Source organism: Xiphophorus hellerii, chromosome 10 (genome assembly GCF_003331165.1).
Source record: "Xiphophorus hellerii strain 12219 chromosome 10, Xiphophorus_hellerii-4.1, whole genome shotgun sequence".
Taxonomy (NCBI): Eukaryota; Metazoa; Chordata; class Actinopteri; order Cyprinodontiformes; family Poeciliidae; genus Xiphophorus; species Xiphophorus hellerii.
This window is the reverse complement of record NC_045681.1, coordinates 24,149,474-24,167,440: the sequence shown is the minus strand read 5'-3', so window position 1 is coordinate 24,167,440 and position 17,967 is coordinate 24,149,474. Positions and strand designations below refer to the sequence as shown.

The 17,967-nt window shown below is 39.1% G+C and overlaps 1 protein-coding gene across 1 annotated transcript; it reads left to right on the top strand.

Moving 5' to 3' along the window:
* The first annotated feature begins 104 nt into the window (after positions 1–104).
* Positions 105–16,601, top strand: usp42 (ubiquitin specific peptidase 42). Its single transcript, XM_032573782.1, has 18 exons — positions 105–422; positions 2,832–3,078; positions 3,571–3,777; positions 3,892–4,002; positions 4,317–4,416; positions 5,822–5,889; positions 5,993–6,063; positions 6,170–6,252; positions 6,351–6,462; positions 6,825–6,965; positions 7,176–7,276; positions 8,276–8,441; positions 8,540–9,187; positions 9,281–9,357; positions 10,622–11,674; positions 14,189–14,484; positions 14,568–14,625; positions 14,716–16,601. Exons 2-17 carry the CDS (start codon positions 2,841–2,843, stop codon positions 14,621–14,623), a joined length of 3,528 nt encoding a protein of 1,175 aa, XP_032429673.1. The 5' UTR covers positions 105–422; positions 2,832–2,840; the 3' UTR covers positions 14,624–14,625; positions 14,716–16,601.
* The last annotated feature ends 1,366 nt before the right edge of the window (positions 16,602–17,967 follow it).

Here is a 17,967-nt window from a genome sequence, read left to right as displayed (position 1 = left end):
AGTACTTTGATTTTTTTTCTAACATCTTTTTATGCTCTTATCGCAAGTTTATTCAATCTCAGTTTTTAAAAGATGATTTTGTACAGGCTACATGTAATGCGATTTGCTCTGACCACAAAAGTTTTCGGAAAATATCATTTCATCGTAGTTGTGCTGAAATATTCGTGTTTGTAGTGCTTGCTAGATTGTCACTGTAGTGGAAAAGGCACAATAAGGTCAGAGTTAAGAACATGCGTCGGATATTTCCGAAACACGTTCTTCACGGATATGTGTCGGATGGACCTATCACAGACGTCGTTTCATGGCAGGTACCCGGATGTAGCCGTGGGGCAATTAGCTACGTCATTGTTCACCGGCGGACACCCGCTGGAAATAAGAAATGGATTTAAAACCGCTATTAAGGTGTTCATAACAGACTCCAGGTGAGTGCTGATTTGTTTTTACGGTCTAATGTTAGAACTGGTGGATAACAGAGGTACATTAGTTGGCCCAAACCGCTGGAATTCGCTGTAGTAGCCCAACACCGGTTCTCTATGTCATGTCGGAGAGCAACGCAGTAAACGCACACAGCCGCCGGTGTGGAGCCCATTCTTCAATAATCCTACTAGACAACCTGTTTGTAATCTCCACACTGATGGAAGTCGGTACAATTTAAAACCATGCCCGCCAAGGTCTCTTTAACATGCTACTTCTTAGCCACGGGACTCATCACGGTGTCGGCTAGCATCAACTAAGACTGCTAGCTAGCTTGCTCCGTTAGCCGCATTAGCCGGAATTGTGCCGCTGCTGTCGTTTCTATCCTCCGCCTCCTTTATAATGTTTGGCAACAGATTATTCATCACAACTCCGTCTTTTTCCAATGTTCGCAAAAAAATGTACACACATCTGGACCCCTCTTACGTGAGCTGAGCGTTACTGCGTGTTCTCTTTCGGTTTTAAAGGCGCTGCGTGTTAAAGGCCTTGCTACCGTCTGTTAGCCAATGTAAGTGTGTCTGTTGGAGCGGGTGGGAGGGAACAGCTGCAGTTTAACGTGCTTCTAACGAGGAAATGTTCCCGTCTGGGTTGTGTAACTTCCAGGGGTAGTTGGGAACCCTTTCGCCCGTAACAAGTTTCAAATTTAATCAATTTTAACAGGTAATATTTACTTTTTCTTCTTGATACGCCAAATCTTTAGATATTTTTTTACAGACGCGTAAAACAAATGTAGACTTTAAATATTTGTTTCATTTAAAGTCTAAATAAATAAAAAAAAAGATTTTTTTGAGCTACTTTGCTCATTTTTTTCAATGGTTATGTATGATTATTTCACATTGTGAAATAGTCATACATAATTTAGTTTTGAAGGGAAAAAATAGCAAGTACTATGTCAGCGGCAAACTGATCAGGACAGTTAGTGATTTTTTTTTTTGTTTGTTTTCCTGTGATGCCAAGTTCAAGTCTTGAATTGTCTAAAACATTTTCTTTAATCCAAAGTTTTGATTCACCATACTGCTGAATAAATATTGTCTTCAGTGAATCGATACAAATTATCACTACAAAAATCTCAGTTTTATACAATCTTACTGCTTTTTTTAAAAAAACAACAAAATAGCAACACATTTTGTCCTACTACTAAAATGTTGAATTAACTTATGTTTACCATGTACAGGGATTTTCATATGTAATCTTAAATACATATTATTGACGCACTTATCAGTCGGCCATAGATGAGAATCGGCTAAGGATGGCAGGTCAAATACTGCCAAATCATTTATTCCTAATATTCATTAAATGTATCAAAATTGAGAATTCCTGCTTTGTTTGGGTTAAAATAAGCAACAACCAAAAGTATTTCATTTGAAGCTTTTTTGTGCTCTTCCAGTCTGTTTCTGGATTCTTATTCAACTCAATTTAAATTCTAAGAACAGTATGACTGAAAATGCAAACGTTTTGAAGTACAGTTTATACCTGTAACTAGCCAAAGCTTAATCCATCCATCCATTTTCTTACATGTTTATCCCTAGTGGGTCGCGAGCGGTGCTGGTCCCTACAATACCCACTGATTTCCTTAGTAACAAACCACAAAATGTCAGGAGAGCTGCCATGTCTTCTCCAAATTCATCTTCAATACAGGCACACCATATCTGTCTTTAGTAGGGGTGGTTGTTATGGACTTAAAGTTTTACCACAATAGTTTGTGGTATTATTGTGATAACAATAAAAATTACATTAAGAACTTTTTATTACTATGTTTTAGGTAAATGTGTGGCTGTAACTGCATGGCACAGCAATCATAGCAACACAAATACTTCTCCTGAAAACATTCCCACTAGTAATCGGTTTCTTTAGGAAAAGTGTGATTTGTATCACTAGACCACACACAGTAACTGCATCTAGTCATATTTTCAGATTTATTGAATGAACAGTGTAAAAAAAAAAAAAAGAAAAGCATAACTAGTAATCCAAACAGTTTGGAGGGCGAGTGGTTAAACAACATTAAGTGGAATTCATCATGACAACAATAAATTCTAATTATTATAAGTAATTAATCCTAATAAATGCCCACCGCTAGCTGTTAGTCCCTCTGGTCGTTCCAAACCAAAGGAAGTTGTACCAGACGTCCTTCTTCTGTTCCTGACGTCCTTTTTCTCCCAAAACAGCTGTAAGCTTAGATGTACAGCTTTATCTTTTTCACAGAAAATTAAGTCCTATTATTGGCCTAATGTCAAATTGTTTTGTTATTGATACCTTTATTCTTGCTGTTGCTTCTTTCCAAATACTACAGATTAAAGCTGTATTCTTATCTTGTCTGCAGCTTTTAAAGTTGTATGATTCTGTTTGTGTCTATGCAGCTATGAACAATGACCATAGTTGACAGATTGTCAGAAAAATCTGACCACGAGTCAGTTGGATTTAACCGATCCTTCACCAGTGGAGACGTGGGGATGGACGGCAGTTGTTCCAGCAGCTGGGCAGTGGGTCCCAGCATGCCCGGCGACTCTCCCAGGCTCAAGCCTTCAGGAGGCTGCCTGGGTCCGACCCCCGGTGCTGCCGTCTATAACGGCACACCCGCCTCTATGGACCGCCCCAAGGACCAAGGTACGGGGAAACACCTGAACCTGCATGAGTGACACACACCTCTGTCAGAGCAAACACCGAGTTACCTGATGCATGTGATCAAACAGGACGAATACACACCAAACCAGCTTTAGCTAATAGTTTGTTTTTCTAGTCTAGTGAAAAATGGTGATTTACAGTGTTGACTTGTACACAAATATACAGGACGCACTTCAGAAATATATATGCTGGTATTTCTACAAAACAAAGTAAAATTGGTTGTATTATGACTTGTGAATAATTAAAAAGCTGCACTCTGCTTATGGTTTTCTCATGTGTGACGCGTTGCTTCATGTGGGCGTTTTGTTCTCCTTCAGCTCTTTCATTCATCCAGTTACATAACAGCTAGTTTAAAAGCAGGAGCACAATCAATCAACTTAAGCCTGTGATGCAGTCGCTGGGTTGAGCTAAAATTAGAAACAAAAGAAACTTTCTGCACTGATTGTGATTGTAGCTCTTGTCATGTTTGCCCAGTGATGAGCAGTGAAGATGGCATAGAGCTGCCTCAGAAGGTCCTGTTTCCTCCAGAGTGGCTCAGCCTGAAGTGGATCCAAGTTCACCGCATTGGTGCCGGCCTGCAGAACATGGGGAACACATGCTTCCTCAACTCAGCCCTGCAGTGCCTCACCTACACTCCACCGCTAGCCAACTTCATGCTGTCAAGGGAGCACTCCAAAACCTGTAGGCTCAGTCTTTTGGTGTTTTTATTGCAACAGATTGACCTAAAAATAATCAGTTATCTTAGTTTTTTGAGCATTTTTAATGTAGTTTTATGTATTAATCTTTCTCTTTTAGGTCATGAGCCTGGATTCTGCATGATGTGCACCATGCAAAACCACATCATTCAGGTTTTTGCTAACTCTGGGAATGTCATTAAGCCCATCGGTGTCCTCAATGAGCTTAAAAGTAAGTAGGTGGTGTTGGTGCTAAAACTACTGTCACCTCTTTTCATTTATGGAGGGAAATCTTCTGATTGTGATGGAATTGGCAGATGGAAAAAAAAACAACTTTTTTCTTATGTTTTCAAGCCAGGTTTATTTGTGTAGCACATTTCATTAAGGTGCTACACCAATAAAAAGTGCTTCACAGGATAAAAAACATAATAAAGTAACCAATTATGAAACAAGCAACAATGGAACAGTCCTGTGCTTAATCACAGCCAGATATTTCCTTGCATTTTGATGATTTTGTTATGAATGTACTCTTCCCCCCTTCAAAAGGAATTGCAAAGCACTTCCGCTATGGAAGCCAGGAGGATGCTCATGAGTTCCTGCGGTACACAGTGGACGCTATGCAAAAGTCCTGCTTACCTGGAACCAAGTGAGTGTGATTACACTCGTGGCTAATTATAGCATTTTTTAAAGGTGGTATTTTTACCCCGCGGTGGACCACAGAGTTCTGTTTAATTAAGGATCTCTATCAAGTCTGTGTTTTTGGCCAAAGACACCATTCATAAATTTTCTTTTACTACTAATGGAAAAATCTTAAATTTAATTACAATTGCAGTTGAGGAACTGAGTTCAGATGGACACTTGTACATTTTCCAGTCAAAATGAATCTGTTCCTCAGACTTGACTGATTTATAAAAAGCAAAATAACTAGAGGTGCACTAATACTTGCATGTAAAAACCAATCTTATCTACATTTAAATAGTCATAAAGCTGCTGCATTTGGGCAATTTTTTTTTGTACCACAAGAAAAACAAAATTCTTTATAAGTGTTTATAAGTGTCCTAATAAAGTTTATAAGTATTAGTATAGTATAAGTTTATAAGTGTCCTAATAAACTTAGGACACTTTATTAGTGGTTTAAGTTATTTTGTTAGTCATCAATAAATCACAAACCTTTTGATTTTATACAAATAAATACTTCTGTGCTCTTTAGTTTTGGTAAGAGGCTCGAAACAGGTATTTAGTTTCTAACCTGTTCAAGTTAAGATGTGAAAAATTACAGACTTAAAAAACGGGGGTGTTTTTTTTGTTTTTTTAAATTTTTTATTTTCTTAGTCGTTTGGACAGAGATACTCTAAACTTTTTATTTTTATCTGAGAGCAATACTTCATGTGCAGTTGATACAAGTTTGTTTAGTGTTTTCCAATAAAGTGAGATTGGATCCTTAAAGGTGTGTAACCTTATAACACCCGACAGCACCAGTTATTAAAAAAAAAAAGATGTGGGCCAAAATCAGAATCAGCAAGTCAGGATTTTAAAGATCAGTGACAGAGCAGAAAACTGCAATCAGTGCACCCTTACAAAAAAAATATTAAATCAGTTGGCTGTTATTTAAAATGACACTTTGTGTTCAACAAATTAATATTTCCCCAATCTATAAGCTATTTTTGTGAAAGTTATTTTGCCATAGTTACAAATCTTAAGATTTATGGCATATGATGATCATATTTTTGGTTTTGTTGCGTGAGCTCTATTTTTCTGTCAATGTTTATTTTGGGTAATTGCGTCGCGTTATATATGATACACGAAAACATTTGACATTTGTTAATTCTTCAATTTACCTAAAACCAAAATATTTCAAACAACACAAGGTGAAGAACATTAATGGACTGCCTCTTCACTTTCTGCTGTGCCAGAAGGGTTGTATTGGGTTGTATTTGAAGGATCTCTGTCTGTTAGATATTCAGGAGATGTGCAGCTGTTCTTCTGTAGCCACATGCAAGTACATTCATGACTCATTTATGAAATTACATCTCTCATTTCTTGTGTGGCAGATTGGACAGGCAAACGCAGGCCACCACTTTCATCCATCAAGTGTTTGGAGGGTACCTCAGGTCCAGAGGTGAGATATTAATGCTGATTTGTTGTCCTGTTTTTTCTTTGTTTTTGGCAGAAAAATTGTTGAACCTTGTTATTTGGTTAACTTTCTAATGTTTCTTTTTCAGTGAAATGTCTGAACTGCAAATCAGTTTCTGATACATTTGATCCTTTTCTGGACATCACGCTGGAAATTAAGGTAATCTGACCACATCTGTTGTCACCATTGACAAACAAATCCAAATAATTGTTTCTTAATACTGAACCTATAACATGTTTGATTTTGTGTTTTTTCCTCCATGTAGACAGCACCCAGTGTCTCCAAAGCTCTGGAGCAATTTGTCAAACCAGAACAGCTGGATGGAGAAAACGCCTACAAGTGCACCAAGTAACTCTTGAAGCCTCTAAGCACAGATCTTGATTTTTTATGTTTCTGTTTATGCATCAATATGTTAATTAAAACAAATTTCTTTTTTTTTTTTTCAGGTGCAAAAAAATGGTTACAGCCTCAAAGAGATTCACAATCCACCGCAGTCCTAATGTGCTCACTCTCTCACTAAAACGATTTGCAAACTTCACTGGAGGAAAAATCACAAAGGTACAGAGCTTCCTGTGTATTACATCACATACTGCACCGGCCCTTTAAGACCTTCATGTAAGAATAGCATTAGAAAGTATCCGCAGCACTAACAGTAGAGTGCAATAATGAGTCCCTCAAAAAATTCTCATGTTTTTCAAATAAAAGTGATAATGAGGATTATAAAAAATCAGTTGTAAATAAATAAATGTAAATAAAAGCATACCTGTCCCTTGTGGACGCTCACGGACCAGAGCTCTGTCAAAATACCTGTAGATAATGTGCTTTTTATTGCTGTTAGCTACAATATGCATCATTTTCAATAATGATGGTCCCGATTAGCGAAACGGAGCAAAGTCAACAGTTTTTTATGTCTTTACTAGGATGTTAAATATCCAGAGTACCTGGAGCTGCGGCCCTTCATGTCCCAGTCTCAAGGAGAGCCTCAGATCTACGGCCTGTACGCTGTGCTGGTCCACTCCGGCTTCAGCTGCCACGCTGGCCATTACTTCTGCTACATTAAGGTGAATCATCTGTCAGAATGCTGCTTTGGCCTTGTGCACACATCCACCTACAGTGGATGTGTGCAGTAGAACACACAACGCATCAACCTGCAAATGCATAGTTCAGCTTTGCTTTGTTTGTGCTGAATGTTTAGCTGCTTTCATTATGTTTTAACGTTTCATTTCATTTTCTGAAATGGAATCAAAGTGTTCCTCTGTGTTTTGTGACAGGCCAGCAATGGTCAGTGGTACCAGATGAACGACTCGTCTGTCTCTGTGAGCGACATCCGCTCAGTCCTCAACCAACAGGCCTACGTCCTTTTCTACATTAAGTGAGTAAACCATGACTCAGCAAGGGTCCAACATTACAAATAGGAAATTTGGACAGAACAGAATATTCATTGTAGGTAAAATGAATTGTGATAAAAAGACTCCAACCCTCCAATAGGTTAAGAAATTGGGATGGAAATATTAATATTAACAAACGTTAGGTGGTGTTTTTATATTAAAATATGTAGAAGCAATTTAAAAATGACCAACTGTTGAAGCAGTTAAGGTTAGGATGTTTATTTAGAAATGGCAACAATGATGCTTGTGAGATTTGGTTTCAGTTCATCGCTGCTCAAAGTGTTTGTTCTCTAAAGAAGTGATGTATGACCAGCATTTTCTGCTCACATCTAACACTGTTAATCCCCAATTTATCCACATTCCTGGCGGATTTAAATGGAAAGTTATTTCACTGAATCAATAAGTCTGTAAGTAAGTTAGAAGATGAGGTGGGCCTCCCTCCAAAAGATCATAACATTTTTTTAAATAGATAATAATTTGATTGTCAAATATAATGTTGAACTGGAAATGAACAGGAATAGGACAGGACTGGGTGCTGTGATAAGTGCACCTCTAAAAGAATCCATTTACTTCAAATTTTATAATGCAGACTGTAACCTTACAATGACTTGTAGTTATTAACATAATATATTATTTATGAGTTTGTCCTGTCTATCTAAGGGTCAATAAATGTAGATATTGACATAATCTACAAAAGATTTACAAGGCAATAAAATTATATTTAGGGTTCAGCACATCACCAAGCAGGCAGGTTGAGAGGCACATAAAGAGTTTTACCATATCTTCTATCAGTGAGATATTATAAGTAACCAAAGTGGATATTTGTGTAAAATTATCTAAGGATTCTGACATTTTTTACTTTGTTCTTTTATTGCTATTGTAATATTATAGTTTAGTAATAAAAGATATTTCAGATGCAACTTTAAAAAAAAAAAATTCAAAAATGCTGAATAAAATATTGGCTTGCATTTTGTTGTTGCCAGGTCGTGTAATGTGAAGAAAACTGGGGAATTCAGCAATGTGAGCCATAACCCAGGTATGTCTGGTCAGTCGTCTCCCCGGCCGGTGGTAACCCCTCGTATCCACACCGCCGTTCACCACGGCAACACTGGCTTCATCGGCCCCCAACTACCACCACACATGACCAAGGTAGGGCTAAAGAGTTCCCTCTGATGTTTGAGGATTAGTTATTATTAAAGATTCAAGCATGTGATCCTCTTTTGTTCTTTGTTTTTTTTGTGCCTCAGAACACTCTCCATGTTAATGGGAATGGGTCTTTGAGGGACTATCCCAGCAGTTCTAAGGCCAGCAGCAGTTCAGTTGGCAAACCCAGCCACGGCCTGGCTTCTTCCTCAATCTCCCACTCAATCAGCCGACCCACATCCATCCCAGACCAAGAGAAACGACAGAAGCTTTCGTTTTTTATTGGACAAGGCAAACAGAACCGAGCATCTTCCTCATCCGCCTACAGCCACCCATCCTCTGCAAGCAGCTCCTCCTCTAGCTCGTTATCTTCCTCGCAGTCTACCTCAGACGTTCACTTTGTTCCGCGTCAGCTAAACCACTTTAACGGCACACCCAGCAGTAACGGCGACCAACCCGCCAGGGGCAACGGGTCGTCTTTACTGGTGCCGTACAGTCAAGAGTCCTCTGAAGAATCCGACCAGGAGAACGGTACCACTCAGGATGCTGGCTGCATATCCAAGCCTCAGACGAAGGGAACTAATGGAACAGGAGATGTGTGTGCCTCTTCTTCTAAAAACACAAATGGTGAAATAGATGTCTGTTATAACAGCAGTGAAGTGAATGGGTCAACCTCTGAATTTATGAAAACAAACCAAAATGGACAATTTAATGGGCACCACAAAGTTAACGGACACAACACACATGAGAAGGTAAATTATGCATGTGTGATCTGTAAAATATGCAAATGATCTGTTGCTAGAATAGTGTGATGTCAGTAGTAACGGCGTTGTGTTGCTCCTCAGGGATCCATCCATAATCAGGACAGTTCAGCTGTGAATGCTGTTGCCAATGGACTTGGCAGTGACCACAATGAACCCAAGTAAGATTGTGTCTGATTCATGTTTACATTTCAACATATAACAACAAAGTCCTTTGCATAAGTATTTATTCACCTATAAACATGTTACAGTCCTAAGGCTCAAAGCATTTTAGGGCTATTCGTAAATAACTATTTTAGTAATCAGTGATCTATCAGTTATTCTGCAGATCAAGTCCATAATCAAATGTAAAATTGTCCTGTTCTGTAGAAGTCAGTAAAAGAAATATGTAAAAGAGAGAGTCAGTAGTTCCTGTTTTTAATAAGGAAACATTTGATCTATTTAATGTTTTTTTAAGCTACAAAAGCAAATGAAAAATAACACCTTTAACTAGTTTTTTTTATTATCACAAAGCAAACTTAAATGTAGGCATTTAGTAAACAGCCTTTTATAATATAATTAACTTTGTCTCAAGCTTGAAGTATGGGAGAAGCTTTTTTTTAAATAAGGATACGTGATTAGATATTTCTAATATAAAATAAATAACTTTCAGCATTTGTTCAAACAAACATCTGAAAAGTGTGCTGTGCAGATTCATTCAGCATTCTTGAGTCGATACTCTGGTAAATGAATTGTGATAAAAATTCAATTGTAGCAAATGGAAGAGCAACCAGTTGCTACAATTCCATCTGCATAACTTACGGGGCATTTATTTACCAGCTTTGCACATTTGACAACATTTTGTTATATTTTTATGTCAGTAAAGAATTCAGTGTTAATACTGAGACTAAACATGATGGGACTCTCCTTTCTGATCAGGTGACCTCTGACGGAAGGCAAGCTCACTTTATTTAGACAATATGGGATGGAGTAAATGGGACCAAATACAAACTCAACATGGTTTGTCACATAAACTCACAAAATATATATTAATTTGAATGCTCTTGCAAGATGCTGCAATTAATAATTGCCTTATTTTTTTCAACTGATTTTTTATCCCCTAAATCTTTGCAATCTCCCTGATCCATAAACACACATCTATTCAGTCTAATTCTATGTTTTGTCCCCCGAGCAACGTCATGATTTATTATTTGAAATTTAAATTCAAAAATACTTTATTGTTCCCTCATGGAAATTAAATAACTACACATTATCCAAAAAAGAAACTCTTGTCCAAAACAAAAAAAAAACTGTATCTACCAATACTAAACCTTAGATATCTGTATTGGTAACGGAAGTGAACAAAGTGCATCAGTACATCCCTACTACAGATACTCTGTGAACCATGAAGCTTATCTCAAACAGTTCTGTTCTTTGTGTTCCCAGCAAAGAGCTGGTTGATCCAGCCTCATCGCAGACCTGTTCAGCTCAGAGCGCTCCTCCTGCTGCTAATGAAAGAGAGCCCCTCTCTGCTGCTGTTGATGAAAGGGCTAAAACGCTGCCTGAACCTCTTCCTCCTCCTCACCACACCTCATCCTCTCCTGTTAGCTCCTCACCTTCAGCTACTACTTCCAAGACACACGCTGTTGCACCCAGAGACCTGTCAGCCTTCCCCTCAGAGCCAGTCTGCTGTCAAAGTGTTAATGGGATCTCTACAGCTGCTCAAAACATTAGCAAAACCGAGGAAGAAGTTAAGGATTCCTCGCAGACCAACGGTCCATCAGCACGGACGGACGGTGGCACGGAGAACAAGGGGCAGAGCCAGTCCAAGCCTGGTTCTAGAGGCCATGAAAGGCAGTCCTCCCATGACAGGGACAGAGACAGATTCTACTCTGACTATAGCAAAGACAGAGACAAACACTACAGGGACAGAAGTCCACCACGAGAAAGTTACAGCGATCGCCATCGGTATAGGCGAGACTACCGGGATCACCATCGCTCCTACAGGGATCGATTTCCTCCCGAACGGAGCTACTGGGACTTCGACCGCCGCAAGGAACGACTCGGCTCGCACTCCTGGGAGCATGATCGCGACCGGCGCTCGTACCATTCCAGCCATTACTACCACAAGTATGATGGGAGCCATGAGAGGAGGGGATATCCACAACCTCAAGAGTGTCACAGCTACTGGCGGTCGCAAAAGGACAGTCGGGAATCCTGGGCAATGAAGGACAAAAGGAATGGGTGGGATAGGGAAGAAAGGAGTTCCTCCCCAGCTGCTACTGCTCTAGAAATAAACAAGTCCAAGGTTTCCCCCCCCTGGGACCGCCTCTGTAATTTTAACTCCACTCTTAAGAGGGAGGAGCCGAGTGACAAGAGGCCAGCTGCTCATCTAAGAAAGGAGAGAGAGGACAGCTCAGAGGGCCGCCGCTCCAAAAAACACAAAAAAAGCAAGAAGAAGAAGAAGTCAAAAGATAAAGACATGCACCACGAGAGCAGGTAAGACCTGCTCAAATCAAGGTTTGTCCCCTAGCAACAGCATGATGCTGCCTAATGTTAGGACTCAAGTGTCTTATATTTGAAAATGTTTAGATGGCTCAATGTGGCCGAGTCAAAAAGTTCTAGGACACTCAGGCTTTTAGGTCAGGCTGTTGTAGACTTGTTCTGTAGAGTGGGTCAGAACAGATCAACCCGACAACTCAGAAAGGTAAAACTTTCACAACTTCCACAATATTCACCTATAAAATCACAGTTACATTTTCCAATTATCATGCAGCCCAAGTAATATGTGAAGCACCACTGCAAATGTATAAACAAGTCAAAAGAGGAACTGGAGAATAAAGGATAACTTCCACCAATTTCTGTTTTTTTTGCAAAGCATACTAGTTCAAGTCATGAAGAAACCAATCCATGCTTTAAATAGCAATTTCAGAGGTTTAAAAATTGTAAACATAATGTTTGAATTCAGCTTATTTACAGAGTAAATTTGAGCGTGTTTCAGAGTAAACTCATAGCTGATCAACATACTGGGCTTTATTGGCTAAACACGCGCTTTTGTTTTGGATTCACCCAATAAGTTGCAAGTTTGAAGTAAACACATGACTCATGAACATCTCCAACACATTAGTCAACCCACTTGAAAACTGGACTTTATGTTGCTAGCACTTCTCAGTCGTCAACAACTCACAGGTGGAAGTGAAAGCATTGTACAACATAAATAATTACCCAGTTGGAACACAGTTCGATAAATAGTAAAACATAATTTAACGAACCTTCAAGGTAGCTAATTTGCCCCAAAGAATTTTAACAATCGAGATCTCAAATCACTCAAGGAATCGTTTCAGCCATAGTTTGACAACACTGGAAAGCATAAAATCTACACATTCTGAATCTGTAAATAACTAAAAACGCTCTGACTAGACTTGTTCATGTTATTTTTAATGTGTATTTGTTATGTATATTGAAAATCTAGGAAAAAAATCTACTTTTAGTAGTAATAATTGTTAATTGTGCAAATGATCAAACGTTTGTGTATTCTGGCTTTTAATTGTAACAGAGTCACAGCTTTTGTTTGCTGACTTTGCATATGGGCCTTATTTAAACTGCATTACCTTATTAAGAGTGATAAATGGCGCTCCTTATGTTTCCACACTGACAGCTCATGGATTTGGTGAGCAGGAATAGTTGTAGTATGGCAGATTTTCTTTTCTTCTTGCAAGCATTAGAGGAGCAGTTACATTCTTCCAGCTGAGCAGCACAGTAACGTTTTTCTTTCCTCCAAACAGCTGGGGAGAAAAAATATGGTGCTGTTTTTGGGCAGAGGTAGAAATTAAAAAAGATTTTTTACCGGCCACTGTTTTGTTTTTTTTTCTTTCAATTACAAACCCCACCAGTACAAGCAAATGACATAAAATACATAATTTATTCTTAACTCTATGAAAACCAATTTACTCAAAATAAGTTTACCATACATATATAAAATACAAACTAATTTAACATAAAGCATGGATACCTTAACAGAGGTGTAGTGCAATAAGTTCACTTAATTACTAACAGCAAACTTCAGCTACACAACCCCAACATTCTTGCGATCGTTTCCTATGTTGAACATTTCCACATTTTGGATACAACTCCCCCAGATAGTATTTACTGAAGACATGTCTAGTAATTTTTAAACATAAATGGTATCAAAAGCTGTTTTCTAACTGTTCTATTTGTTGTTCCTTACTTATTACGTTTTCATGTGTTCATTATTAATTCCACGGGCCGTCATTGTTCCTGTGTTATCTCCATACCTGTCAAGTCTCCCTTTTTTTCTGGGAAACTACTGTATTTTACATCACCCCCTGCCCTCTCGCTTTAGCTTCTCTCCCTTCCCGCCTTTCCGGTAGTAATACCCTCTGTGACGTTACTGTGTGGTAATTAACATATCGGTTAGTTTGACACATTTTTCTGAATGGGCTCACGCGCTTTTTAGCTTTAGTTGTTGTAACTTTGTGACCCGTCCCGTCTCGTATCCGCTCACTTTTCTCGGACTCCGGTTAGCTGAAATGGTGCTATTTATAACTTCGGTGGGGAGGGGCGGGCCAAGGAGAACTGAGGGATTTCATTGGATAAGCCAAATGTCCGTCAATGAAATCAACCAATGGGCTGCCGTGGTCAATAAAAATTATATTTGATATACTTTTTTGTTAAATTATGACAGCCTAGGACCGTCCCATATACAGTATGTGCATCAGTCTGTAGTCCAGTCAGTCACTCCTGCCCTGGGCCTGGACAGAAGTTCAAACTGAACAGCTTTTTTTTTTTTTCCTGTTCAAATTGTCAACCTGCCACCGTGGCGGGTGCGTTGCTCCAATTTACATGCCACCTCATACTTTTACCCACATTTGGCCAGTGGCGGGGCTAATTTCCACCCCTGTTTTTGGGAGGGTGTCATACAAAATGACTGACTCTTGGATTGTCGAATGGATTATTCAGTTTAGTTTTGTTTTTCCCTGTCTCTACTTGAAGCTCTGACCCGGATTCAGACAGAGCCACCGAGAGCAGGAAGAAGAAAAAGAAGAAGAGGCGGCACAGGGACAGCGACTCCGATTCTGGACGGGGCCACGCCAACAGAAGCAGCAAAGAAAGAGAGAACCGGAAGCGCCATCACTCTGACACCAAGGACTCCAGGTACGACAAAGACTTTTTACCGGAGAAACGTCAGCGCACAGACTGCAGCGATGGCAGCAGGGACCAGCCTCTCCCACCTCACCACAACGCCCTCTCAAACCATTCAGCTCACCAACATCTCAACGGACACACAGGTACTGCCACATTCACAGCTGCTCACTGAAGTTAAACATGTTACGTGTCACAATTAGACTTGAGAGGTTGTCCTGTTTCTCAGGAAATGGTCGAACCAATGGTGACTTCCACGGATGCTCCAGTGGCCTCAAGCAGTGACTGTGAGTATCAACCCGCTGTAAAGATTCCACCTGGAGCTCAGCTCAGACGCTCAGTCAATGTAACAACTCCGTGTTTGTTTCTCCTTACAGACCCCTCACCCACCTGCAACATTTGACAACAGCAGAGGAATGATATCACAAAACTATTTGAAGTGGTGCTTCTTCACTGGGAATAAATCAGTTTTGTTTTTGTTTTTTTTTTAAACAGTACTATTGTTTTAAATGTACAAAAGTACAAATTTTAACAGTGTTCCTTTATCTACGATTATTCTCCTACGGTTAAAAAAAAAAACAACAAAATCACCTGTTAAACATTTAGGACTAAAAGATGATAATATATAGTTATTTGAGTACAAACCAAGCCTGGCGCTTAAACATCTCAGTTGCTGCTCAGCGGAACTCAGGACTCAAACCCTTTGGAACAGAAATCACTTATCCACATGCTTCAAATAAGAATGAAACAAAAGGGAGAATGTGTTGTGTAAAAAAGACTGAGTCTCTTCATGTTTAGATGTTGAAGATGTCACCATATCTGCACAGCTGCAATGTTTTTACTTCTCACCTGTTTTGTTGTCGAATCCACCCTGTGGTCAGACTACCAGAGGGGGGCATGTTTCTGAATGAGGCGGATGAATGCAGTGGTGTGAACATGGGTTTGTTGAGCGATACCTCCATGTTAACCCTGGACAGACTTGAGGACATTTATCTGCTTTATTTGTTGGGGGGTTTTTGTTTTGTTTTTTGCAACAATGTCCCCTCTTGACGCCTAAGACGCCCTTTTTAAACCGTTTGAGTTTTCTCTCTAAATTGCATTTATTTCTCCTGTTTTCTTTTAAGGTGTTCAGAAAGAAAAGCGTTTTATTTTTTTTTCTTTCACGACTGTGGACCATTTGTGTTTAGTTTTAAAAAAAGATAAAAATACAGTTTGTGTCTTCTAGCATCATGAAATATACTGTGAAGTTGAGTTTTGAACTGTACTATCAGTTATTTTTATAAGTAAAAAGCCTGTATCAGGATCCTCTTGCTTTGTCTGTAGAAGGATTTGTGTTGAGTTTTGACCATATTCTCTGGACACAAGTCACTAATGGATATGGTTAGATTTTGGGGGTGGGATTGTGAGGATGGGGTATGGGGAGGATATTTCTTTCTTTGTTTTTCAACTTTAGGAAGAAGTTGAGGAAACTGCTGTTATACCTTTTTATTTTAGCATGTCTGAATTTATACATTGTGTAAGGTAAAAGCCTTAAATACATTTGTTAATGTCAGAAATTGTAATTTCTGTCTTTGGACTTTGTTTACAAGCTGTGTTGAATGACAAACGTTGATTGATATGTTGGATTTATTTACCTTTTGTATTATAGAGAATTGATTGATTGTACCGAAGCCTTCTTGTTGAACAAACATATTTTCTCGTTCCATTTAAATGTAGACGGTAAACTTCCCACACGTCCACTATATTCAGGTTTGGTCAAATAACACACAAGCTGTTTATCTCCTCTTGGTCAGCTTGAGTCACACATGTATTATTTCCATATATGAAACAACCAAAGACTGGTTATGTTTGGTGAGTCAAACTTTTTCACTGAATTCACATGCACACAAAAGCTGTATGAGCACGTCCATTTTTTTATTAAATTGTAGATCAAAGTACTTTGCGCCATTTCCCCAACAAACCTATAACCAAGTTAAATGTAACTTCTGCACTAGTTAGGTTTTGGCAGTTTTTGTTTTTATTTTGTCTCTGCTCAGTAAAAACGGTGTAATGAGGCTTATGCTCTACTAAGAGCATCATACAGTCCCTTTATTATGACACATTAAGCTAAAATATTGAAGTGGTAATGGCTAAAGCCATGATTAATACTACATGACCATAATGATAACAAAACTGTACATTATATTGCATACACACTAAATGCAAGTGGGGGGAGGGGCTGCCTCTTTTGTGAAACAAAAAGACAATAAATAAAACAAATGAACTTCGATTGCAAATATGGATCTTCAATACAAAGTAACTTAAAAAAAACCTCACTGCAGATTATATGTCTTCATATCACAAGTGACATATCTAAACACTTTACAGGACATTATTTTGTAATCAAACCCCAGTCCGTCCAAGTGGAGTTTTAAATCATGCCGGTTCAGTCCAGCTGGAATGGAATCCAGTCAGATTCAGTTCATGATAAACCTGTTCTACAGTGAAAGGCTTGGAGAGGAAACCCAGCTCACTGCATTGAGGTGTTAGGAGGAAAGTGGAACCAGCTGTTCCCTCTACAGAGATAAAACGGCAAAGAATAGTTGATGGCAACAAAAAGCCATAAATGCAGAATAGTGGTGACCTAAACCTGCAGCAACACAACTGTAAGGCTAGTTCAGGACACCTGGAGCCACTCCGAGCACCAGCTGCATCAAAACACCTTCCCCAGTCTCAAAAGTAGACGGGGGTGTACATCATGGACAGGAAGTGGAAAACCCCATTCTACTTTTTAAAAACCATAAACCATTTGTAAACCTTCATCCTGAGAGCATTAATGCTCTGTTAGGATCATATGAAACATTCAATTCTTTAATATAAGGCAGAGTTTAGTTGCTTGGATTTTTATTTTTTTTAGATTAAGAAATTTTAACAGTGCAGAAGACTAAATTATCAAATTAGAGATATATGCCATAGATATCTTTTTTTATTCCAGTAGATCAGTCAAGAATGTGGAATATCTTCTGAAGTTGGTGGATAAAAAGCCGTCCTTGTCAAAGATACCACAAGGCACAACAGGCCAAAATATTATCTAGAGTAAGTGTTTGACTAGGCTATTCGTGTCTCTACTCTTATTCTGATTGCTCTGCCACATTTGGTATTGATAAATGTTCATGTTCATTCTGAAACCAGAGAGAGAAACCACCAGAACGGGCCTCTGCAGCTGCAATGTTTCAGGTGGAATCAGAAGGATTTTCCTGATCTGTCCCTGTCTGCCGAGCCGAGTGACGGTCCAGTGGAAACTGTGTGAGCAGTGAGGCACTTTTATCAGGAAGCTGCAACTCCGGACCCAGTGAGGGAGTCTCTCTGCGACTCTGAGCCTGGAGGCTGTGATGGTGAAGCTGGATCTGAAACGTTCAAATCCTCATCATGTTTTTCTTTCCCCACTCAGATCAAATGATGTGCATTAGGAACAGAGCAAATGAATAAATATTTACGTGTAAATGTCACATTTTAGCCTCTGGCTAGTTTTCAATCGACCAAAAATAGGTTATGTGGGACGTGGTTCAGATGAATCAGGTCCAAACACAGAAGTTATTTCTCAGACTGATGTAGGAGCTTCAAACCTCAATAAATACCATCTATAGTGA

Excerpts from the sequence above, each read along its gene's own strand:
- usp42 (XM_032573782.1), top strand. The coding sequence starts at position 2,841 with ATGACCATAGTTGACAGATTGTCAGAAAAATCTGACCACGAGTCAGTT. Across the intron at positions 4,003-4,316 it reads TGTCCTCAATGAGCTTAAAA|GAATTGCAAAGCACTTCCGC; the intron begins GTAAGTAGGTGG and ends CCCCTTCAAAAG. Across the intron at positions 6,064-6,169 it reads ACATCACGCTGGAAATTAAG|ACAGCACCCAGTGTCTCCAA; the intron begins GTAATCTGACCA and ends TCCTCCATGTAG.